General features: G+C 34.5%; 5 protein-coding genes across 6 annotated transcripts; 2 read left to right on the top strand and 3 right to left on the bottom strand.

The window, feature by feature from the left end:
• Window positions 1-1,412: 1,412 nt before the first annotated feature.
• Window positions 1,413-2,831, bottom strand: LOC130592184 (uncharacterized). Its single transcript, XM_057396360.1, has 2 exons — window positions 2,182-2,831; window positions 1,413-1,907 (listed from the first exon to the last, which is right to left on the bottom strand). The coding sequence occupies exons 1-2, from the start codon at window positions 2,461-2,463 to the stop codon at window positions 1,626-1,628; spliced, it is 564 nt and encodes a 187-aa protein (XP_057252343.1). The 5' UTR covers window positions 2,464-2,831; the 3' UTR covers window positions 1,413-1,625.
• Window positions 2,832-3,049: 218 nt separating this feature from the next.
• LOC104885443 (protein FAR1-RELATED SEQUENCE 6) lies at window positions 3,050-8,041 on the bottom strand. Of its 2 annotated transcripts, XM_057396358.1 has the most exons (5): window positions 7,719-8,041; window positions 5,790-6,164; window positions 3,709-4,796; window positions 3,433-3,501; window positions 3,050-3,338 (listed from the first exon to the last, which is right to left on the bottom strand). In XM_057396358.1, the coding sequence occupies exons 2-5, from the start codon at window positions 6,061-6,063 to the stop codon at window positions 3,165-3,167; spliced, it is 1,605 nt and encodes a 534-aa protein (XP_057252341.1). In that variant the 5' UTR covers window positions 6,064-6,164; window positions 7,719-8,041; the 3' UTR covers window positions 3,050-3,164. The 2 variants fall into 2 exon arrangements, with proteins under 2 accessions (XP_057252341.1, XP_057252342.1); XM_057396359.1 differs by lacking the exon at window positions 5,790-6,164.
• A 722-nt stretch (window positions 8,042-8,763) lies between these two features.
• LOC104900461 (hypothetical protein) lies at window positions 8,764-9,177 on the top strand. Its single transcript, XM_010687877.2, has one exon. The coding sequence runs from the start codon at window positions 8,764-8,766 to the stop codon at window positions 9,175-9,177; it is 414 nt and encodes a 137-aa protein (XP_010686179.2).
• A 3,935-nt stretch (window positions 9,178-13,112) lies between these two features.
• LOC104900460 (hypothetical protein) lies at window positions 13,113-15,211 on the top strand. Its single transcript, XM_010687876.3, has 3 exons — window positions 13,113-13,353; window positions 13,786-14,201; window positions 14,387-15,211. The coding sequence occupies exons 2-3, from the start codon at window positions 13,802-13,804 to the stop codon at window positions 15,034-15,036; spliced, it is 1,050 nt and encodes a 349-aa protein (XP_010686178.2). The 5' UTR covers window positions 13,113-13,353; window positions 13,786-13,801; the 3' UTR covers window positions 15,037-15,211.
• A 694-nt stretch (window positions 15,212-15,905) lies between these two features.
• LOC104900183 (calcium-transporting ATPase 4, endoplasmic reticulum-type) lies at window positions 15,906-23,311 on the bottom strand. The gene is made up of 9 exons (XM_010687548.4): window positions 23,084-23,311; window positions 21,380-22,877; window positions 20,946-21,015; window positions 20,728-20,849; window positions 19,691-19,969; window positions 19,184-19,561; window positions 18,612-18,721; window positions 16,939-17,167; window positions 15,906-16,815 (listed from the first exon to the last, which is right to left on the bottom strand). The coding sequence occupies exons 2-9, from the start codon at window positions 22,793-22,795 to the stop codon at window positions 16,234-16,236; spliced, it is 3,186 nt and encodes a 1,061-aa protein (XP_010685850.1). The 5' UTR covers window positions 22,796-22,877; window positions 23,084-23,311; the 3' UTR covers window positions 15,906-16,233.
• Window positions 23,312-24,683: the final 1,372 nt, after the last annotated feature.

Genomic DNA, 24,683 nt, shown 5'->3' with positions numbered 1-24,683 from the left:
TATATGTGTATATGAAACTTATTACCATTTATTATGTATAGTCTTCAATTGTTATTATTAACATTTACATCTTCCAATAGTCTTCAATTGTTATTATTATTAATATTTATTATATACCATGTTATAAAGTTCAACATATTATACTTATTATAGTACTCACATCACTCACTATAATACTACAATAATAGATATAATAAGAATAGAGATTGTATACTATGGTTATATATCTAAGAAAGTAATTGAATTTATTGGACCTTATTCCACCTTATTTTAGATATGATAAACTTCTTGCACGATATGATATGAAATAAGTGTAATCACACAACATAGGTTTCAGATATGATAACATATACTAGAATATAACTATGATATTTATGTTTATTATAATGGTATTGTCTATGAATAATTAAACTAGTATATGTGTAGTATAATGTTATATATTACACTTATGTTTATTACGATATAGTATAGTATTATACTATTATATGTGTATTATATGACACTTATTACCATTTATTATAGTACTCACATCACTCACTATAATACTATAATAATAGATATAATAAGAATAGAGATTGTATACTATTGGTAATATATCTAAGAAAGTAACATTAATTTATTGGACCTTATTCCACCTTATTTTAGATATGATAAAATTCTTGCACGATATGATATTAAATAAGTGTAATTAGACAACATAGGTTTCAGATATGATAATATATACTCCAAATTATAAGGCATCAAGATAACTATATTATGAAGATAAGCTTATAGGTAATTTTACATTATCAATACAATATTTAATGTCAACTCTTATTACCCATGCAAAACTACCTAAAATTAACTAAATTATTAATATGTGTGCAAAAACCTTAATTAAACGACTTATATCTTGAAACGGAGGGAGTATTAGAATATAACATAGTAATGTACGTATTAAATTGCAAATACGATATGATATGATTATACAAATGTCCAATAATTAATGTTATATAATAAAGGTTTATCATATCTTTTATAGTATTTCCTTACACATATTATACAAACTTTCAAAAGCGTGCGTGACACTCTTTTACTATATCCTTAGTTATATTATATAACAAGAGTACACAGTTTTATAAATTATCATATCTTTTCACTTATATATCATATCATGGGCCTTTTATATCAGACCACTAGAAGTAGATATCATATCAGTTTTGTAATATCATATTAAGCTGCGTTTTGTAACTGATATTTAATTTTTTTCGGCCACTTTCAAACTGATATGATTCATTACTCATATGATTTTGTACACAACTGATATGATCAATACAACTTATATGATTCATTTATTGTTTCGAATTTTTTCGAACATAACCGATAATACATTACTTTTGAGTTACATAATAACTCATTTCACGTTCCTTCACAAAACTTATCAGTTACATATACTAATACATTAGACTTCATATACTAATAATACATTAGACTTCATATACTAATATTACATTAGACTTCATATACTAATATTACATTAGACTTCATATACTAATATTACTTACGACTTCATATACTAATATTACTTAATACTTCATATACTAATATATTACTTTTCATCTACTAATAAGAAAACATAGCAAGTCTTAACCTCCCAAATAATTAATAACTACGTAGATGACGTCCCCATCAAGAACACCTTGACTATCAAAGGTACCTTCAAGGTCAACACGTGCCTGTTCATGGTACAAAGAAACAATACTGGGCTCTATTCCCTCCATAGAAGCCCACAACATAGCAAGTCTTTGTAGTTTAGTAGTGCATTTCATCCGGAATATCCTTACTGTGGGCTTCGTTTGTAGATCACGCATTGTAACGAAGTAATAGTCGCGATCAATATCCACATCAGCGACAACACTTTTTCCTGACTGGAGTAAACGTTAGATTTTAGTCCAATTTTCAAAGTAACATGGAAACAAATAAAACACAAACATTAATTTTCAACATAATGTATAATTCAAATAAATATTTTTTAATATAACTGTTTAAGTTTTTTACATTTCTAATTCAAATTTTTTTTTAACTAATAATATGTCAACTAACAAAATGCGTACTTGTACTTATTATTAATTCTTTCACATAATAAAAACAAAATTTCTTATTCAAACATACTACATAATATAACTTCTTTCACATAGTTACCTTTGAATAAGCTAGCACGAGCTCAGTGTCATCAAACCCGTAAACAAACGAATTTGTGTCCGGTCTTAAGAACTGACCCCTACACATGAGGTAGATGTCATCGGGGTCCACCCCTACGTGTGTAGCGTAAAATGAATATAACTTCGCAAGTGGAGTATGTACACCCAACACATACGACACACCAAAATCAGCAAGATCTCCTGATTTCACTATTAGTTTTACCACTTTTTCTTCTTCAATATTACCCATCTCACTCATATTACTACTACCCTTCTCACTCATTTTTTCACTTAGAGAATAGTAGAACCTTGTTTCATAAACTTACGTGCAACAACCTTATAAAGACTTTCACTAGTAGTAATTAATGACTTCAACACACCACCATCTATCAAACTTCAATGCTTTGTCTCTAAATTGATTGCCACTTAAGGAATAAAACCACACGTGGCCTAGCCCATTTGCATATATTTGTGCCAATTAACTTCAATGCATATATTCTAATTTGTTTGCCACTACAAATATGAAACCACACGTGGGCCAAGCCCATTTGCAATATTTGTGGCAATTAACTTCAATGCATGTATTCTAATTTGTTTGCCACTATATGAAACCACACGTGGCTCATAGCCCATTTGCAATTAAGTAGCCCAATAATTCCATTTCATTTGGTTTATTTCTCAATTTCTCCCCAACTCTTTTAATGTTTATGTTAAACATAATTTCCTAAATTTTCATAATTTCAAAATTACAAAATTACACTCTAAATAGTCACATAATTTACACTCATGAACTAGATTTTCGTAAAATCCTCCCAAAATAGTGAATGAAAGTATCACATAATATTCAATGTTGTCACTTCTAAGCTATATAACAAAACATAATTCTATTTGATGCCAAAAAATTATATATATAACCACATTTTAGTGACCACATTACAGCTTTTTGTCATCCATAAATATTACATAACTTCAAGCAACATTTCTTCACATTCTTCCAATGCTCAACTGAAGCATATCATTCGAACCAACGTACGATCTACTTGTTTCACCATCGCGACTACCTAACAATCGTGTAAAATATCCTATAGAACCATCTCCATCAACCAACTGAATACCTCCAACGGAGATAGGAAAATCTGGATCCTCCATATTTATCTCCTACAAATATATATGAAAATTTCTTAAGTTTATAGTTACATTCTTCTCTATATTCTTCTCTATAAGTTAAAAATGAAAAAGTTACATTATATACCTGTCCCGCACTTGGTGTAGCCGTCATTCCTGAACATTCTCCTTCGCCTACACCATTCAAGTTCAGCTCCTACCACCCACAAATAATTTTAGTTAATAGAACTTAATTTGTACAATTAAACTACCACCCACTACCACTAAACCAATTTCTTTACCTTACACCTGGACATATTATGCAATTTATCGCATTAAAACCTAACATTTATCGCATTACAACCATACCCAAACAAGTACATCATAATTTAATAAAACATGTCTAACCAATGCCGATAATTACCTTCTTCCTCCTAGGTCTCTTGGCCGCCCTCGACTTGCTTGCCTTAGATTTCGAAGCTATCTTTCTCTTCGCTTCTTCTGCAACTGATACATACCGCATACCTCGAGTTCGATGTGCAACCTTCTTGCAAGGTGGATCTTTCACATTATGCAATGCTGCATCCACAGCAACTTTCCCCTTCTTCTTCTTCCCATTTTCACCCACAGATGGAGGACCAAACTCGTTATTCTTCTGCTTAACAACAGAATTGGGAGTCATATCTATATCCCCTTCAAGCATCCGCCTCATTACCATGGCACTTGTCTCCTCAACCCGCAAGTTCATGAGGTCAAACATTTCTACTATAACAGCAATATTCTCCTCATACTTTGAAGCCTTCTCACAAATTGGAACAAATTTGTCAAAAATATAATCATATCTACGAACCTCATCTGTTTTCGAAGGGTCGTGATAAGCCACCTTAACCCTCGTATGTTTTCTATGAACATCTTTTCTCCACCGCCTCAAAATATATTTTTTTGGGACCTCTAACTGGTCATGAATCTCATACACATATATCATGTGACGACACATGATTCCATTGCACTCAAATAACTTGCATGCACAACTTACATCCTTTGTACTAGAGTCAAACGTAACCTTGTACATCCTCTTTTTTTTGGAAACAATCTCTTTTCTTGTGTCTTTACATCTTACCCACACCCTATCTTGAACATAATGTTCCAAAACATTATCTGAAACTACATTCTTTCCCTGCACATTCAAATATAAGGACCTAGTGCACTCTCTTTGAACCTCCTTCAATTTATTGTCAGTGTATATCTTCTGGTATATAGCTTCAACAGAAAAATCAGTTTCAAGTGTCCTCACATACCTGGCTGAATTTGCGTCGTTCTCCTTCTCGTCATTTGCGCGAACCTCCATCGCTTCACAATACCTCTCCGCAAACTCATACAACCGAGTGTGTTTGTTCACATACCCGTCAAAGAAGCTGTTTATACTCTCTACTCTTTGTGTAGTCTTCATTCCCGCCCAAAACATGTGTCTCATGTATGCAGGAACCCACATTTCTCTTTCCCGATATAAACCTAGTATTCATAATATAAGAATAACATATATGAAGTCCAGTTCAAGATTGAAAGATTGCAACATAGTTTTCATAATATAAGAATAACATATATGAAGTCCAGTTCAAGATTGAAAGATTGCAACATAGTATTCATAATATAAGAATAACATATATGAAGTCCAGTTCAAGATTGAAAGATTGCAACATAGTTTTCATAATATAGAATAACATATATGAAGTCCAGTTCAAGATTGAAAGATTGCAACATAGTATTCATAATATAAGAATAACATATATGAAGTCCAGTTCAAGATTGAAAGATTGCAACATAGTTTTCATAATATAAGAATAACATATATGAAGTCCAGTTCAAGATTGAAAGTTTGCAACATAGTATTCATAATATAAAAATAACATATATGAAGTCCAGTTCAAGATAACATAGTATTCATAATATAAAAATAACATATATGAAGTCCAGTTCAAGATTTAAAGTTTGCAACATAGTATTCATAATCTAAAAATAACATATATGAAGTCCAGTTCAAGATTTAAAGTTTGCAACATAGTATTCATAATATAAAAATAACATATATGAAGTCCAGTTCAAGATTGAAAGATTGCAACATAGTTTTCATAATATACAAATAACATATATGAGACAACCTAGTTTTCATAATATATAAATAACATGTATGAGGTCCAATTCAAGATTGAAAGATTGCAACATAGTTTTCATAATATATAAATAACATGTATGAGGTCCAATTCAAGATTGAAAGATTGCAACATAGTTTTCAATAATATATAAATACATGAAGTCCAGTTCAAGATTGAAAGTTTGCAACATAGTATTCATAATATATAAATATCATATAACAGGTCCAGTTCAAGATTCAAATAATAAGACATAGTTTTCATATTATATAAATAACATATATGAAGTCCAGTTCAAGATTCAAATAATAAGACATAGTTTTCATAATATATAAATAACATATATAAATCTTACCTCCAAGCCAACCATTGTCAACAAGATCATACTTTGCAATTACATTGTTCCAATTCTCCTCAAATTCAGAAGGATCTAAGCTATCATATATGGCATAAAGAAGATCATCCTTAATATCTTGATATTTCTCAAACATGCCTAGCTTTGAGCAAAACTTTTCAGTTATGTGCCACAAACACCATCGATGTCGAGCTTCGGGCATAGATGTAAGCAATGCCTTCCGCATTGCCGCATCTTGATCTGTAAGAATGCCCATTGGACTTTTACCACCCATGCAACTTAGCCATGTAGAGAAAACCCACTCATAAGTCTCCGTATTCTCGTGAGAAATTAATGCACAACCTAGTAAAATACTCTGCCCATGATGATTAACCCCTACAAAGTTAGCAAAGGCAACTCATACTCGTTAGTCAAATACGTTGCATCAAAACAAACCACATCTCCAAACTCTTCATATGCTACTCTACTTCGAGCATCAACCCATAGAATATCTTTTTAATGTCATATCGTCATCCAATCTATGCATACTAAAAAAATTTTGATTGTCAGAACTCATTTTGTTGAAATACTTTAGCATAGCATTGCATCACCTTCTTTAAGTTTAACCGTTTCACCTTACTCACTTCATTGCGCAAATCACGTTCAGTTACTACCCAATCCTCTACCCCGTTCCTCTCCCTAGCAAGGCATCCGTGAATTTGTGGTATCTTCAACCCCGAGTTATAATCGTTAAAAAGTTTCCTTCTAACATGATTATACAACTCCTCTTTCCTATACATACAATCGAGACTTTGACGGCGTTGGCTCGTGGTTTTTATGTTCATTTATAACTTTCTTAACTTCCCACTCCCCTTCTTCATTACAAGTAGCATACATCATGGCAGTACAATCACATTTCTTTGACTTCTTCGTAGCTAAATCATCATCAATCACAGAATCTGTCACCACCCTACCCCGTTCTACCCGTTTCCTCCTATCCGGCCTACCATAACATTCACAAGTCCATGTTGTATTACGCCTCTTCCTTTCTTCACAACCTGCTTTTCTTCTATATGCCCCACCCGAACGCACAACCCCAAATCCTTCCTGCTTCCCATATTTTTTATAAAAACTATCCACCGCTTCCAAGTTAGGGAATACCATGCCCACAAACGGTCGGCAGCAACCTCATTTGCCCCTATTTTGCACCCACTCACCTTCCCAGTAGGAGTTAAAGCAACAATCTCGTTGCCTTGCACTTCATCTATGCCTTCCACAAGAACATCTCCCACATACATGTCTCCATTTATTTCAACTAAATCAACATCCTACATGTTAATCACAAACAAACAATACGACAAACTTACATCCACCCATCCTTCAATTATAATACACCCTTCAATTATATACACATTCATGATACACAATCTCATACAATTATAACCAGATTCTTTAACCAACAATTATAATACACCAATTCATGCTACACAATTTCATACCAACAAACCAAATTCTACATGCTTCAATTATAATACACCATTTCATCATACAATGTCATAAAAAATAACCATATTCTACATCCTTCAATTATAATACACCATTTCATGATACACAATTTCAAACCAAATACCCACATTCTACTTCCTTCATTTTTCATACAACAACATCAAAAACAACAAATTGCTTTATTTCAAAAAATTATTTCTACTTTTCTCATCTCATCTTCACAACATTCATTATTTTCTAGAACTAACGCAAATTCTTCTACTATTACATGTATAACAAACGGATACTTTCTCCCATTACTTGTCATTAACCAAAATTTACACATTTTTTCCTAAATTTTCAGAACAATTGTAATATAACCTAAATTCAATTCATCATTCATCATTCTTAATCATGTAAAACAAACTTAATAACACATAATTACAAAAATTTTAGCCACAATACCTCTTGCTCAATGGAGATCATCTTTCCATCAACACTTGCTCCAGCTCCAGCTTCATCTTCTTCCATCTTCCAAACGGCTATCTTTTTTCTTTCCCTCTGTTTTGGCTGTCACAATTTCCTTTTTATCTCTCCTTCTGTTTTGACTGTCACAATTTCCTTTTTATCTCTCCTTATATCTACCCTCTTTCTTTAGTTAGTTTCTGTTTTTTCCCATATTACTTTTTTACCCTTACTTTTCCCTCTAATATCAAATATACCCCTGTTATGGGCAACTGTTTGCCCATAGCTGTTATGCAAGGATACTTTCTCCAACTAACCATAGGTTAAAAATAAATCAACTCTTGAGTCCCTTCAAAGAGCAAAAATTGTTAGGAAATGGAAGCTTTTTTATCCACCTTACAATTTGGTTTCCAACTTCCACACCTTACTAGTTACTACCATCCAAAGCAATATGTCCATTGTCCAATACCATGACAATAAAATCCCAAAAAGTTATACATCCCTGTTTCACAACACTCGCTACACTTTTCATTGTGGGAAGTTTCATATTACTTGCTACCAGTGGCAGATCCAGAATTTTTTTTAGTGGGGTCAAGTCGTAATTATTAAATTTTATCGGGGTCAAATGGTCAATTTTTCAGGATAATTTTCTAAAAATTAAAATTTTTAAAGGGAATTTTTGCAATTTTACCAATTCAAGTGGGGTCAAGTAACCCCACTTATTCTTAAGTGGATATGCCACTGCTTGCTATACACTTCTTTTTGGGCAATAAATTAAACTCTCTCTATTTCTCTTCTCTCACATGGGTCCTTTTCTTTCTACTCTCTACCTGTCACTTCTCCAAAAATTGCCTAAAAGTCCGTGAATTGAGATGTGTAGCGAATAATATGAACAGAGGAAGTAATACTTATAAAGCAAATACACATGACAATATATATGACATAACATAACACATTACATGTTCCCATATATTTCAAGACACCCCTCAAACTCCTCCACCCCACCAAGATCCACAAAGAGAGGCAAAACACACACACATAAACTATGTCCTCCTCGACCTGCATATCATCAAGCAACTCCAACATCAAGCCGGTATCCGAGACTCGTTTTTCGAGACCGGTGGATACCGATGGTTGTGGTGGTGGTGGTGGTGGTGTGAGGGTGGTTGATAGTAAATCATGCAGGCAGATGTACTTAAGAACTGCCTACACGTTTTCGAGGCGAGAAGATCAGACTGATAATGGAATGGAGAAGGCTAAGAAGTGCTTAAGCAAAGTTAAAGACAGAGTTAATCTGGTTTATAAAAGAGATCATGATAAAAGTTTTAGGATTATGAGAAATAATAATAAGAGTATGGTGATTTTTAGCAAGGTAAAGGAATTCTCTTGTGCTTCATTCTTGTCTATGATACGAAGGATGCTTGCTTGTACTGCAAAAGTTGATGTTGCTGAGCACTAACATCCATCTTTTCTTCTACTGATCAATCATCATTATGAAAATTACCAAAGTTTATACGTTAATAAAGTTCTTTTTTGTGATGATGTAGTAGTAATGTTTTTGTATGTAACAGATGATATACATATATATCACTTTTCTTGTGAATCTTACTTTTATTTTCATGGCAGTATGTATCTCTTAGTATGAATGTAACATGATGTATAATTAGCCAAAAATAGCATATCTTGCTTAGCAAAAACAAAATTTACTAGTAGTATAGACAGAAATGGTGTGTTTTATGCTTAATTGTAATTTTCGGACAATTGCGGCTAAGGGTGTATTCTCTTCACCTTGAAGAAGGTATTTATTTAAGTCTAATAAGTTCAGATTAGTTAATAGTAAGTTTTAACAAGTTTAGTTCATGAAAACAAAGTTGCAAAAGAAAGCATCCTAAATTAAGGAGCATAATGATCGATATGAACGAATCATATAATTATTTGGATGATTTTAAATGGTAAGTAATATGCATGGAGAATTTCTTCTTTCTTAGGGATTTATATTATAGTTGACCATCTTTATCCCGACTCGATTAATCAATTTAAAGTTATTGAGAGAAATTTTAACAACAAGATATAAACCTAAACTGAAATCAAATAACCCGATTTTGACCCATTTGTTACACTTTGCATGCTATTATTGTTAACAAGTTTAACAAATTTGGATATAATTATAGCATAACTCTAAATCAGTACAAATTGTTATTTGTTAGCACTAATTAAGACTATTAATTGGGTCTTTTAAAAAGTTCTAACTGATAAATAAATAATATGTACCGTGGAAGCTATTCTTTATGTGGGAATTGAATTTGACATTGTTAATCAAATTGGTTATTTAGGAAAACTTAATACTTCCTCCATTCCATAATAAGTGAAACACTTCTCTAAAAAAGCTCTTATTATGAAACAGAGGAAGTATAAAATTACGATCTTAAGACAGATTCTATGAAGTATTGTCTAATTTAATAAAACAAGATACCTATATACTACTCATACTAGCAAAAAGTTGGCCATGTGACATAAAAAGAGAAATGTGTTATATAGATGTTACTATGAACTTTAAAAAATATTGTTAGCATGAATGTAGATTCTAAAAAGAAAGCGTTCTCTTTACACATTGTAGTATGTTATATGAGTACACCATGATAACAATACGTTGACATTATTGGTGTTTGGTCAGTTACTTTTTTTTCAAATGTAGTTTATTGATAATTTAAGGTATTTTGCATAATTATTATGCAGTCTAGCTTTATATCCTTTTAAGTAATAAAACAAGTAACTAACTGTAATTTGTTGAAGCTATGATGTATAGCGCACATCACATATGAGTGTCCAACATTAATTAAAGAAAAGAGATAGGTTCACTTTATAATGCGAAGGGGCTACTCTCCTTTTTGCCACATGATTTTAAGGTGGAACCTCATTTGTGTTGTGAAGTGGACTATCTCTCTTTGTGATAAGTACGTCCCAGGTCCATATTTAACATAATCACACATCACCACTTCATAGAACTATAGAAGTATAAGGAATTGGACTTTTAACATTTTTTTAGTGCAATAGTTAGCTAAAATGAACAAAAAATCTATGCGTCAAGTAACACTTAATAGTAAACAATGGAGTAAGGCAAATAACTAACTCTATTATTTTTTTTTATGTCAACTAGTTTAGTTGGTTAAATTCTTAGAAGATGGTGTCCAAAACTTGTGATTAAATTTTGTCTACATGCGTCATTGTCCGTATACCTTTCTCTACATCAATAAAATAAAAACCAACCTTTTTTTCGATTTTAAATATTATAAGTCAATCTTAGAATAAAATGTGATGAGGGATCAATAAATTACTTTCTCAATGCACGGGTACACACAATTTTTCATGAAGGAGAATCCATCAGATGTAAGTCTAAATAAAATCCATCCAATAACCAATTAAGAATAAATAGAGGAGTTGGTCATTAGATATATATATTAGTCGTTCTAACTCTCTTTGTATCTTTAGATTGAACAACTAATCACAATTCACTTATGACCTATCACCTATGTGTGTTGTGTGGCTTAATAAACACCACTTTTTTTGGATTGACATTTGTTCCCAAATCTTCTAACTATTTCCTATGATCCCACAAACACAAGATAAACTATTAATGGTTTGAGTTAGTCTTGTAAGAGACTGCCTACTTTTAAATTAAAATTAGACGATGACGACAAGCACTATATTAAAAACAGATTTAGTCCAATAGTGACTAATTTGATTTCTTTCAAGTGACTAGTTTAATCCATTTGGTGAATTAGACCGTCTCGTTTAATAATTTGTGTAATGGTTTTGGGAGATAAATGAGGCTGATGTTTTTTTTGAGATAAATGAGGCATTGAATCAGAAAAGCTTTTCACCAAAAAGAAAAGAAAAGCTACAAGTGTATATACTCAATGAATTATGAAATGTATGGCTACAAGTGGGGGTGTTTGTTTGCTGACTCATTTCACCACATAAAGAGTGTATACGAATTGAATACTGTTGCTGAGTTAGAGTTCCACTCGTTTAAGCCCACTCAAATTATAATCCCATAAAAAGTTTGGACCTTTAATAGTGCTCAATATAAGGGGTTGATAAAAATAAGAATTAGCATGCGCTTTCACAACCCATCCCTTTTCACTTTTCCATTCGACATAAACATGAAGATAATACTCATAATACATCAGCTAGTTGGTTGCATAGCATGAGCATGTTCGCCACAATTACCAAGGACTCTTGGATTTAATGGTACGGCTTCTTATCTTTTATATGGAAGATCAAGGTTCATGATTTGATGGAAGTAAAATTTTAATATTATTTGGGGGAGGGGGGATTTGGGGCTTGTTGGGCATTTGGGTGAATGGTCCAGTGCGAGGACAGCAAGAGGAAATTTATCTTACCACGGGTTTCCGAAAGGAGGTCCAAAAAAGAATGTTCGCCACAACTAACACTAACAATATAGGGGAAGAAATGATTCCCTACTTCTGTAGCAGCTAGATCTTTTCCAATATTACAATTCACCATTCGCTGCACCATGTCAACAACGTAACATACAGTTTATTCATCATACACTCGGATGTACGGTGTACCATGTACATACATGTTGCCTGCATGGTAGTTGCTAGTTTACTACACACGAAACTAATTTTTACTCATTTACTCATTTGAAAGTATCTCTTTTAGTACATTCTGCTCATTTAGATGATATCAAATTAGCAATGAGCAAAAAATAAACTTCAGTGTATTAGGCTCACGATACACCTGATTGTGTGATAAACTTTTTGATGTGAAATAAATTGATAAATATCTCACAAAGGTGATCGAAAGAGTATCTAAATGAACCAACATATACACAAACTCTAGTTTTGTTCCACATCAAAAGTGAAGTATGCAATGATGCATCAACCATAAACAAATTAAAGAGAAAATTCAAAGAGTATTAAAAGAATTTGATTGAGGTAAACATTTACAATACAAGACAAAGTTACTTTAGATTCCATTGGATATGTGCTTAGACTAATAGGAATATAACAAACCTATTATTAGTTAATATTAGTTTTCTCCATTCTTCCAAAAAATACTAAGGCCCTATTTTTTTGGACTTATTTTCAGTTATGTTCGAGTACTCTCTACAATTTCAATTTTTCTCAATTCAATTTAATTTCTCTCAATTAAATAAGTCTTAACTACGTAAAAAAAGTCAACTAATTAACAATCTCGTGTTAGAGGTTGGGTTGTTATTTTTACTATTTCAATCAGCAGGCCTGCCAATATGAAGTTTACTTGTTTTCATAGTGAATTGAACAAATAACAATAATAATAAAAAGAATAATCTGTCATAGTGAGTCAATGTAGACATGTAGTACAACCTAATAAACGTGAGGCCTTCACCGGAAATATATACCCTCCAAATTAAACATATGATCTCATTTAATGTTGAAAGGACACTTATTATAGCAAACAGGCTGATATATGATTCTTCTTATGTCTCTTTTGAAACATTTTCATTTGCACATTTTCAAGAAAACAATCAAAAACCCATAAGCTAGAAGGAAAGGGAAGGGAAGGGAAGCATTGATCGATCAACTAACTCAGATCGATCAGCATATTAAGTGTCGCGCTCTATTTTCAGGTAATAATATGCACGATACAACAAATTTTCTGTTTAAATTGCATGTATTGCATCTTATGTTCATTGTTCCAAACTCGAACATGTCAAACCTGATTATTGAATGCTAGCTCGTACATGAGATTATATGTCATGTAATATATGTGATAGTTGTTAGCTACGTTCTAATTAAAAAGCTCAATCTTAGATGGTTATATTCCTTAATTAACCTCCTGAATGAGGGTGCATTCTCATCACCTTAAAAAAGTTCTTAAGCTAATAATATCCAATCAGAAGTCCAGTTTAACAAAAGACAAGTAGAGAGAACGCATCTCTGGTCAAGAAAATAAAGATTACCCATATTATATACTCAAATTATCGAACGACTTATTCGAAATTGGACAGAAAAGTTTAAGTTGTTATCCTTTGGTTTTAACCCTTTTGTTTTTGGATCAGTTTTATCAAGTTTCAAATGAGGAACAACAGCAGGTTAGATGAAGCTAACAAGCCTAAAAATGATCAGCAGATTGCAATGATATCATCAGTTAAAGAGATTCAACGTGTGACTGACGCCAACCAACTGAGGTTGCAACATTTAGAACTAGCAGTTGCAAACTTAACTAGCATATGCAGCATAATTAGGAATGATATGTACTCCTTGAGTTCTTCATCCAATTACGACTCCTATAGAAGAGTTCAAGCAGAAGCCATAGAGATGAAACGACGAACCTCCTCTACGCGAATGCGATCAAGCTCACCGTGCTTGAACTTGAAGGATGATGTGTTGGGAGTTCAGATGAAACAACTAGTTAAACAAGCTGCTGCTCTTGGCATTCTTAAGGACTCTAGGACCAGTTCCCTTATACTTACAGGTAACAAACAACTCTTTTGAAAGAAAACTCAGCATTTTTTTACATATTACTAATTACTGATAAGCTTAAACAAATAATAGATGGTCCATTGTTACAACTTACAAGATTGTTTGCTTGATTGCTCCCCTGATCAAACTATAATAAATGTGTCATTTTCATGAGTTCTAAACTATAATTGCTAACAGGGGATATGAAGGCAAATTCAAAGACACCCACAAGCACAAAACCAGCATTAAAGAAATTGCAAGCAACAACAAAAACAGCACCAATGAAAGTACAAGCAACAACAAAAACAGCACCAAAGAAAGTGCAAGCAACAAAAAAACAGAAAAGTTCAACGAAACTGCTGGTCGAAAGCATGGATTCAACCACAGAGAAGAAAATGTCAATGAAAGTGGCAACAGGCAAGAACCACAACATGGGAGCATCTCAACTATCAAAAGCGAAGCGTCCACCAGAAAAGAATGCAGACAATAAGGCGACTGCAACAACGAAAGTTTCGCTGGAATCGACTGTTAGAAACACGAAAACAACGATCTCGAAAGTCTATGTTAATCAGTCAGCTGCAAAGAAGAGTAAAGAAACTACTGTCAAGAATGTGGAGACAACACAAGACAAAGGGTCTATTAAACTAACAATCAAGGCACATGATCAAGGTCACAAGTCTCAAAATACTACTGCAGTGAAATCCCATGCTGCCACAGACACAAATTCATCACCTGGTACCGCGAAATCTGACCTCAGACCTCGCAGGAAATGGAGTACCCCAGAAAGAAAAAACTCTTCAGAAGTAAAAGAGTCATTGGGAATATACGGTAGTTGTCAATCTATATAATCTAGGAGTATAAAAAAGTTCGGGAAATCAGTAATTATAATTAGTTGAATGAGGGCAATTTCTTTCATTTGAGCTTTAATAAATGAGATTATGAGAAAAGCTACAATATGCAAGTAAAATATTGTAACATTTCACATGTCTGTGATTCAAACATAGAAATATATATTGGTAATCATCTTTCTTTTTACAAATGTAGGACAAGTTCACATGTGAGTTAACACTGTAACATTTTTCATTTTTCATTTTTAATTGAAAAATCATTGTCGATATCTAAACCTGTCGATTGTCAATCACAAGTCTCACGGTGCAATCACATTATAGCCCCATTTAACAGACACTTAGATGACAAAGAATCCCTTTGCTCCAATTCTATGAGATATTGATCTGAACCAACTATAAATTCTGCAAGATGTAACCACATTTGCCTTCAAGTCTGCTTCGATGATGAGGGATGAATCACTTGGCACAGCCACAAAAATCTCGACAATGGAATGTTACTACTCATTGTTATCATGATCAACTATAAACAGAAATATCATCGAATTTGACTTGTATATATGAGATATAAGAAAACAATATTCACTTTGTTTTATAATAGTCAATTCTCAAAATGAACAAAACAATCCCTGTGATAAGAGATACAAAGTGAGAAAACAAACCCAGATTAGACTAAAAAAACACTTGAAGAAAACGAGGGGGCATGGAGAATAACAGAACCCAGGTACCTAGCCAGGGCCAGTTCTCAAACAACCGATAGAAAATCGATCGTTGACCATTACCCAGCAACTTACTGGACAACTTGGCCAGCTGAACACTGATCAGAAACAGTCAGAAATAGCATAACTGTAGAAACATAAATGAGCAACAGCTGCTGAAAATGTACTAATTTCATTGCTTGTTCAACTCAATACAGCTTACATTGTAATGGTTAAACAGAAAAAATCAATCAGCCATGACACCATATTGTTTGGCTCAGCAAAGATGAAACGCAACTGTTTTTCCCCACTGCAAAATCGCCCTATGAATAGTTTTACATTGTGTTCTAATTCATCTACTAAAAGTTCGGAGTTGCGCGTAAACCGAGGTGTCAAAGCAGTAGTGAGCTCAAGGGAAACATAAATAGAAGTTTTATAACCAAACCTTGAAGCTTCTAAGTGAGGCAGACCACCAAGTCCTGCAGATCAACCATATTTTCTCTTACTCTTTCTTGCTTTTTTGCGTTCTGGATTCTGAACTGCTGACACCAGAAGTACACCGCCCAATGAACTTAAGTCCTTCATCAATTAAAATGACTGGTAAAGTAACTAGTAAGACAAGTAGCCATTCGTTCAGGCTGAGAGGGACTATGCCAAACACTTGGGCAAGGAAGGGCACGTAGAGAATCAAGAAGTGCAAGCCAAAAGAGACAGACATGGCTAGAAGCAACCAGGGGTTTACCCATGGTGGCATCGACAAAAGGCTACCATCTTCAGAAAGAGCATTGAGGGAGTTGAACATTTCAATCGCAACCAACACAGAGAGAGAAAGGGTCATTGCTTTCACTTTCCCAGTTTGGAAGTAGTCACATGGATTGGCATCAAAATTGAATGTTTGGGCTCCAGCAGTGAAAGGTGATACAGTGAAATTCTCCCATGAACTGCACTGACCCCAGTTTGAAAGCTGGGAATAGCTCACGAGACTATGCCCGTCTTGGCTAAGGTCAATGCCCAAAAATGAGCCATGTGTATACCAAATGATAAAAACTCCAACAGTTGCCACCCCAACATAAAGCCCAATCACCTGCATTCGATTAAGAAAAGTAGGTCAACATAAGCTTAAAAAGAGCTGAATTCGTTTCAGACGCAACACATCCAGTTATCTATTCCGGCTCTCACAATGGAACCATAAAGGCAGAGAACTTACCAAGTAGCGGAATAAAATCCAAGCATTAATCAATGAATCATCGCTCTTTCTGGGAGGTTTCTTCATTATATCCTTGTCAGGTGGGTTAAATCCCAAAGCCGTCGCCGGGGGACCATCAGTAACAAGATTGACCCACAGAAGCTGAACAGGAATCAGACCTTCTGGGATACCCAAAGCAGCTGTGATGAATATGCATGCAACCTCGCCTATATTTGAAGAGATCATATACCTGTATTTTAACAAAAAGTGTTAGCTTCCAGCAACATATAACATTACCAAGGACAGGAGACTTTATTACTCAAGTCTCTAGATTTAGCTGGCTCAAAGTAATTCCCCCTTGCTATCTCTCTTGGCTACATGGTTAAATAACCATGTAATACCCCTTGCTATCCTTTTGGCTAGATGGTAAGTAACCATGTAATATCCACCCCCTTTTTCTACTTTACAGCTCGCTTCTGCTTCTTCCCTCTCACTTGTTTTCCATCTCCCTAGTCCCTTGCAAAGTAAAGCCCCCTTTGCTATCCTTTTTGGCTAAATGGTGATAACCATGTAACACCCCTTGCTATCCTTTTGACTAGATGTTGAGTAACCAAGTACTACTGTCCCCTTTTACTTTACAGCCCGTTCCTTCCCACTGATATCTTTTCCATCTCCCTGGTCCCTGGTACATTCCATCCTAGTAACATTAAATCTCAAAGCTGATGGTGCAACAGCTGCTACCCTGCTTCAAGGCTTAATTGCATCCTGCTCCCCTCCCTCCTTCAAATTCTACTTTTAAGTAATATATTTTGGTGTCCTACTTCCGTATAGATTATCTAGTTAAATTTACTAATTACACAAATAATTGGTATTTGTAATAGTGTATTATAATAATAACATAGTACTCACCTTAATATTAAATTTAAAAGAAAAAAGAAAAGAAAAGAAAAAAAACATGAACCATTAATTAAATTGGTTAGGTCAGGTTTTGGATTTCCAACCTGAAAAACTTACATTGACCAGTTCAACTCATTTTAATATAAACATCCTAGAAAAACATACATGTAAATGGTAAAATTCGTCAAAAAAATTAGAAGTTCTAGAGACACACCAAAACTTTTAAAACAAAAAGCTTTGAGTATAATTATTTTGAAAAATTCATTTACTTAGATTTTTGAAATTGTTAGATCTAAATAAAACTACCTTTGTCCCATATTAATTGGGACAGTTTGACAAACACACTCGTGAATGCACAACTTTGACCATTAAAAGAGTTGAAAAGTTGAAAATATTCTTTGTATATATAAGTTAAGAATTATGGTCCATTGGCATATGAATAGTACAAAAGTCAAAGTGTTGCAACTAAAATGGGAGGGAGGTAGTAATAGTATGGGTAAGAGTTATTTGAATAACTCGTTTGATATAGGTTGGGTAAGAACTGACTTCTCCGACCCCTACAATATATGAGCAGGTATCTTCAACCGGCTTATTGTTGACATGAACAATTGCACACAAAGGCAATGTGTGTGCCAGCTTTAGGCAAGACATAATCACATTAAACTATCTACGCGCTAATTTTATGCCTAAATCATATAAAACGTATAGCAAACTGTACAAGTATGCACTTAAGATTTCCTTTCGAAAGGGGAAACCCGAGAAATTATAAGAGCAGATAGAAGAGAGAGGGGACAGACCTGATAAAAGCTTTCATGTTGTTGTAAATTGATCTACCTTCAGCAACAGCAGAAACTATTGTGCTAAAATTATCATCTGCTAGCACCATATCAGAAGCTTCTTTAGCTACCTGATTCAGTAAGAAAAGGAGACTGATGAGCATACATAATTTCAGCATATTAAGATGGGAAGTTCGGTTGAAGATGCATAGATATAGGATATAACCTGTGTCAAGATTATAAGACATACCACAAACGACGCGACAACACAGATTTGGGGGTTTAAAACTTCCCCATTACAATTGGATAAAGTATTCAAAATTAACACATCTCCTACCTCTAAATATATTAAATTACCAATTAACCTACAATGATCCCAAATTCAAATAGAAGGTGAGCTAGATATTGCGGACAACTACTTAAAGAGCTCCTGAGTTTATAAAAAGAGTATGCTCAAGAATATCATGGTATCCATGTCCATCACCAATGAGTGCATGTAAAAAATGTAAAAAACGTCTTATCCCAAAGACTCAAAATCACAAAATAGTCAATATTCATTCTCGATTACTTATAAACAATGAAAAAGAGGATACCTCAGTCCCAGCTATGCCCATGGCTATACCAATATCAGCCAACTTCAGGGCTGGTGCATCATTAACTCCGTCACCAGTCATAGCAACCACTTCACCTTCCTCTTTAAGCAACCTCACTATTTCTTGCTTATGCCTAGGTTCAGCCCTGGAGAAAAGAAGGCCTCCCGTTTTTCTCAGATGACTCTTTTTATCACTGAGCTCCATGAAGTCTTTTCCTGTTAAACTTCTTAAGTTAATGTCTTCATGTGACCCAAAGATTCCTATTTCACGACAGATAGCTTCAGCTGTGTTCTTGTTATCTCCTGTTATCACCATGACCCTAATGCCGGCAGCTCTGCAGTCCTCAATTGCTTGGCGCACCTCTTTACGAGGAGGATCCTAGAGTGACCAAAAGGCAAATAAGTCTTGTACATATCCAAAAAAAAAAAGCACCAAATGTAATTTTATGGGGGGAAAACCAAGTATTGCAACATGCAAGCATAAAGTTCATGAACAGCATAAACTTACTCTTATGCCAGCAAAGCCAACAAAGATAAGGTTCTTCTCAATGTCACTATAGCTAGATGGATTGAGTAGGAGCTCATGAGCTGGGTGGTCTTCACCATCATAACTCGCAAAATCTTCAAGGTCCTCCTTGTACGCAAAACCAAGACAACGCAAAGCACTACCCGACATATCATGAAGGCTATCCAGAATAGCATTCTTTGCAACCTGATCCAACTCTGCAATAGAGCCATCAAATAACTGTACAAAGGAGCTCCTTTCAAGCAAATTTTCAACTGCCCCCTGCCACAGAAGCATTAAAAAAAGTCAGAGTTGTTTCAAGTGTAGAGATGAGCAAAAATTATGACCACACAAAATACTCGGGACTATTTATATTTAGTGGACAACGACAGACCTGAGTACCTGACAGTTAACACAGTATTCGAAAGTAACAAAATAATCCGTCACCATACATATTGTCAAATGAACAGATCATATAAACATCGTATTTGCTAAAAAGCTGAAGATACCATTAGAACAAGTCCACTAAAAAGCTAGAAAAAATAGATGCAAGCACAGATACACAATCAAAACACCAGTTATGTTAGTGAAAGGAAAAAATGTATTGCTAATGTACGTGTTAATCTCGAAAAGGTTAGCAATAAGCTCATAGAGAGGCAAGAGAAGAATCTTGTGTAAACACGTTCAAGCACCGAAAAATTTCTTAATGCCACATGGCAAAACAGTATTAAGGTAATAGATCAGTCACATAGTATTCAGATGCATGCCAGAAAGCCATGTTCACAAGAATGGATAAAAGACCAGACAGGGAGTGTATAACAAGAATCCCACATTGCCTTCCAGACTTCCAGTGACCCATCAGAGCCCAATGCAAGGACTCTGAGAGTTTTATTTTCCTCTCTTGTTAGTTCACCTTTGTTCTCTTGCCTTTCTTTCCCTACTTATTGTTGTTTAGGGGAGGAGCAAAAAGGGGAGCGCACCAGATCCAAACAAAATAAGGAAATTTCTAGGCAGTTTACAAAATACGCTCAATTAAGTACCTTCACCAACAACGTATTCTTCCCAGAGCCGGAAGAGACAATGACACCCATGGACTTTCGATCACGATCAAACTCAAGAGTGGCAATACGACGTTCTAAAGTAGTCCATGTCCGGCAGCAGCCTTTAAAAGACAAAAAAAAATATGTAACACGTCAACACTCAAATGAGATACCAGAGAGACATTTACAACTCAAAGACAGCAGTTGCCACAACATACGTAGTAAATCATCAGAGCTTGAAGAAACGTGCTGTGATCCATTGGGAAGACCCATTTTCTCAACCATAACCTGAAAATAAAGCAGACAAGGTTGCATTCATGTCATGTTTTAGCCAAAATAGCATTTCAAGTGAAATTTCTGCAACATGGACGTGCATCAACGAGTTTCAAGTCAGGGTAATGCCCAATTAAGAACCAACAATTGCAACATAAAGCAACTCTTGGTTGTAGTGAGCTTCAATAGCTACAATTTCTTAACGGGAAGAGAACACACTTCATAGCTTGTGAATAAGTTAAATTTCATTTCCTGTATGCTTTAAGTCTTAACAGACATCAATTCAGAAATTTGGATTTGACACATGGAAGTGATACCTTATCAGCATAATAAAAGAACAAATGAGATACTGAAAATTTGTACAAGATTGGTGTCTTACCTTTAACGCAGCCTCAGTAGGCATACCACTTGAAACAAAATGATTGTCAGATTGTTCGACCCCCGCATCATTGCAAAGAGCTGCAACTTTAGCAATCATTTGAAGATTTTGATCCATGTTATTGGCAGGCCAGTCTTGTATCCCACCATCAGCAGGATTATAGGTGGTCCCCTCCACATTGAAAGTCCGGATCATTTGTCCCCTTGATCCCATGGCTACAAGCTTCGCCACAGCCATCTGATTGGTGGTCAAGGTACCAGTTTTGTCAGAACAAATGACAGTTGTGCATCCCAGAGTCTCCACACTGGGCAATTTCCTAACGAGCGCATTCTTTTGTGCCATCTTTCGGGTACCAAGAGCTAGGCATGTTGTTATAACTGCTGGCAACCCCTCTGGGATAGCAGCAACCGCCAATGCTACAGCAATCTCAAAGTAATAGGTACACTTTTCAAATGAGAATTTGAAGTTTCTCGGCCATCCATCAACATATTCCCAAGTAAGGAAATACTTCACATTGATCATCCAAACCAGTACACAGACTACACCAATTATAGCAGTCAAAGCTTCGCCAAACTCATTCAACTTCTTCTTCAGGGGAGTATCCTCTTCATGTTCAGAGGCCTCTTGTATCTGTGAGTGCACCTTCCCAATCTCAGTGCTCATTCCCGTATTTGTAACCATGCAAATACAGTTCCCATTGACAACAGTAGTCCCAGCAAAGACCATACATTTCTTCCCCTGAATATCTGAATCTTCAGCGACAGGCTTCACAGTCTTGCTAACTGCTTCACTCTCGCCCGTCAATGATCCTTGCTCAACCCTCAGTGTCGAGCTTATCAAAGCCACAACCCGCATATCAGCAGGTACCTTATCACCAACTCTAAGTTCAACTATATCACCAGGAACAAGTTCCTTGGCAGGCAAACTAGGCACTTTTTTCCCATTCCTGATCACCGCAGCATGTTCAGATTGGATTTCCTTCAAGGCCTCCAACGCTTTCTCTGCATTACTCTCTTGCCAAACCCCGACAAAGGCATTCACGATCAAGATCAAAAAGATAACCAACGGCTCAACAAAAGCCGTAATCCCCATCTCACCGCCTTCATCCCCATCAATCCACGCAAGCACAAACGAAACAACCGCAGCACAAAGCAAAATCCTAACCAATGTGTCATTAAACTGATCCAAAATCAATCTCCAAATCGACGGCCCTTCATGCTTTTCCAATTCATTCAAACCATAAATCTGCAACCTCTTCTCATACTCCTCACTCGAAAGACCAAAATCACGACTCACTCCATACTTCTCCTCACACTCCTTAACATCTCTCGCCCACGGCGTAAACAAATCCTCCTTTTTAACCAAATTACTACTAAAATCCTCTCGTTTTCCATAATCCTCCCCTCCTTTCCCCATCAAATTCAACTCAATAACTATGAAAAATCAAAAAAAATTCCACAGTTACCAATTCCAAATCGTCAATCGCAAAATTAACCTCCTGAAAACGTTCAAATTCAACTAATCAATCAACACAATCCAAAATTCACATATTTAACACATTCTCTCAAAAAATCAACACTAAAACCCTAACTAATTTCACGAAAACCACAACAATTATAACAAGCAAAAAAGGAATCAACAAAACTTACTTACTACAACAAGTAAAGAATCAGAATAAAAATAATGCAGATATAGAAAAATTACCAGATTCTTGAAGAAAAATTCAGATTGATAGAGATAAAAAAAGAAGATCGAAAAAAAAAGTGTTAGGTTTAAGCTTTACTACTCTACTATTTGTTTTCTCTCTCTATCTTTTTTTTCTCTGTCAATTCACTTTCTCTCTCCTCGAATTGGAAAGATGGAAAAAGCAGATCCGCTACTTATAATAAAAACATCTTCCCAGTATTTGAGACGCGAACGCTTCCTTCGTTACTCCTTTATTTTCTCTCTCCCAGTTGCTTCAAGTTTTTATCTTTTACCTTTTTGGTGAGGGATGTGAAATTCCCAATATACCCTTTAACTGAATTGGTAGGAAATAATATCATCTGTATTGGATGGATCGGGTTCACGATAATTTATCAATGATTCAAATTTACTATATCTTTAAAAAAGAAACTAACTATATTCGAAAAATTGACTTTATCATATGAAAACTTTGGATATATCATAAACCTGACTATATCTTTAAAAAAAACTAACTATATCAGAAAAAATCTTTAATATAGTAGATTCACAATATTATTGATGATTCAAAATGATTATATCTCTAAAACAAACTATATTAGACAAAAGTTGACTATGTTATATGAAGAATTCGGCTATATCAGAAAATCGACAATAACTTTTAAAAAAAACTAACTGCATAAGAGAAAATCGACTATATCATACGAAAACTTTGACTATATTAGAAAACGAAATGTGTCATGTAAAAAGTAATTATTATACAAAAAGTGACTATATGTCTATATCATACCAAAATTGAGTATAGTGACTACGATATTCGGTGCACAATAAGGGTCTGTTTTCCTCAACTTAATTTCAGTTCGGTTCCGGACAATATATTTACTCTCGCATATCACTATTCGGTTCGGTTCAACAGTTTTATACCGACGAGAACAGGCCTAAGCTAATGTAGACAGATCATTTAAGTTTTTTTTATTGTGGGAATAGTCTTCCACCTAATGAGAGCCAATAAAAGTGTGCCACGTCATGGGGAGTATGACAGGTGATTACAGAAAAGGTGTGGTTCATGCTTTCTTGTGGGGTCTATTTTGATGACATGGGATTTGGTGATTGGTGGAGATAGTGTGTATGAATATGATAGTCGATAGAGTTATTTTAGTCAATGGAGGAAATGGAAGTTGCGAGGAAATGAGTTAACTCGGAAGTAAATTTGGTAGTAAGAGATTAAAGAAAGGTTTCCTTTTTTTTTTCCTGTTTTGTTTAATTAAGGGTTGATTGCGAGAACTTTCGGAGTTGTTTAAATAAGCTTTTTGAATGTTAAGTGTCAACAAACAACAATTAGAGGAATTTCTAAGCAACAAAAATTACAATTTGTACTTTCTTTTGTTTGGTTACATTTGTAATAAAGTTCAAAGAGAGAAAAACAAAGTTCATGGCAAAATTTCAACAAAACTTTATTCAATCAGGAATAGTATGAACTATTGTGACATACTATTGTGACTCTAAAATTTTGTCATTTAATAATCATGTCTATATTATTGCTTTTATAACACTCATAAACCAATAACTTAATAATACTTGATAAAATTCAATATTTTGTTTGCAAGGTTTATAATGCATA

Source organism: Beta vulgaris, chromosome 7 (assembly GCF_026745355.1).
Source record: "Beta vulgaris subsp. vulgaris cultivar EL10 chromosome 7, EL10.2, whole genome shotgun sequence".
In the NCBI taxonomy this organism is placed as follows: Eukaryota; Viridiplantae; Streptophyta; class Magnoliopsida; order Caryophyllales; family Amaranthaceae; genus Beta; species Beta vulgaris.
This window is presented reverse-complemented; position numbering and strand designations above follow the sequence as displayed.

Excerpts from the sequence above, each read along its gene's own strand:
- LOC104885443 (XM_057396358.1), bottom strand. The coding sequence starts at position 6,063 with ATGGGTGGTAAAAGTCCAATGGGCATTCTTACAGATCAAGATGCGGCA. Across the intron at positions 4,797-5,789 it reads TGACAATGGTTGGCTTGGAG|GTTTATATCGGGAAAGAGAA; the intron begins GTAAGATTTATA and ends TATGAATACTAG. Across the intron at positions 3,502-3,708 it reads AGAGACCTAGGAGGAAGAAG|GAGCTGAACTTGAATGGTGT; the intron begins GTAATTATCGGC and ends TGTGGGTGGTAG.
- LOC130592184 (XM_057396360.1), bottom strand. The coding sequence starts at position 2,463 with ATGAGTGAGAAGGGTAGTAGTAATATGAGTGAGATGGGTAATATTGAA. Across the intron at positions 1,908-2,181 it reads TCGTGCTAGCTTATTCAAAG|TCAGGAAAAAGTGTTGTCGC; the intron begins GTAACTATGTGA and ends CGTTTACTCCAG.
- LOC104900461 (XM_010687877.2), top strand. The coding sequence starts at position 8,764 with ATGTCCTCCTCGACCTGCATATCATCAAGCAACTCCAACATCAAGCCG.
- LOC104900460 (XM_010687876.3), top strand. The coding sequence starts at position 13,802 with ATGAGGAACAACAGCAGGTTAGATGAAGCTAACAAGCCTAAAAATGAT. Across the intron at positions 14,202-14,386 it reads CAGTTCCCTTATACTTACAG|GGGATATGAAGGCAAATTCA; the intron begins GTAACAAACAAC and ends AATTGCTAACAG.
- LOC104900183 (XM_010687548.4), bottom strand. The coding sequence starts at position 22,795 with ATGGGGAAAGGAGGGGAGGATTATGGAAAACGAGAGGATTTTAGTAGT. Across the intron at positions 19,970-20,727 it reads AGAATACGTTGTTGGTGAAG|GGGGCAGTTGAAAATTTGCT; the intron begins GTACTTAATTGA and ends CTTCTGTGGCAG. Across the intron at positions 16,816-16,938 it reads GGATTTTATTCCGCTACTTG|GTGATTGGGCTTTATGTTGG; the intron begins GTAAGTTCTCTG and ends AATCGAATGCAG.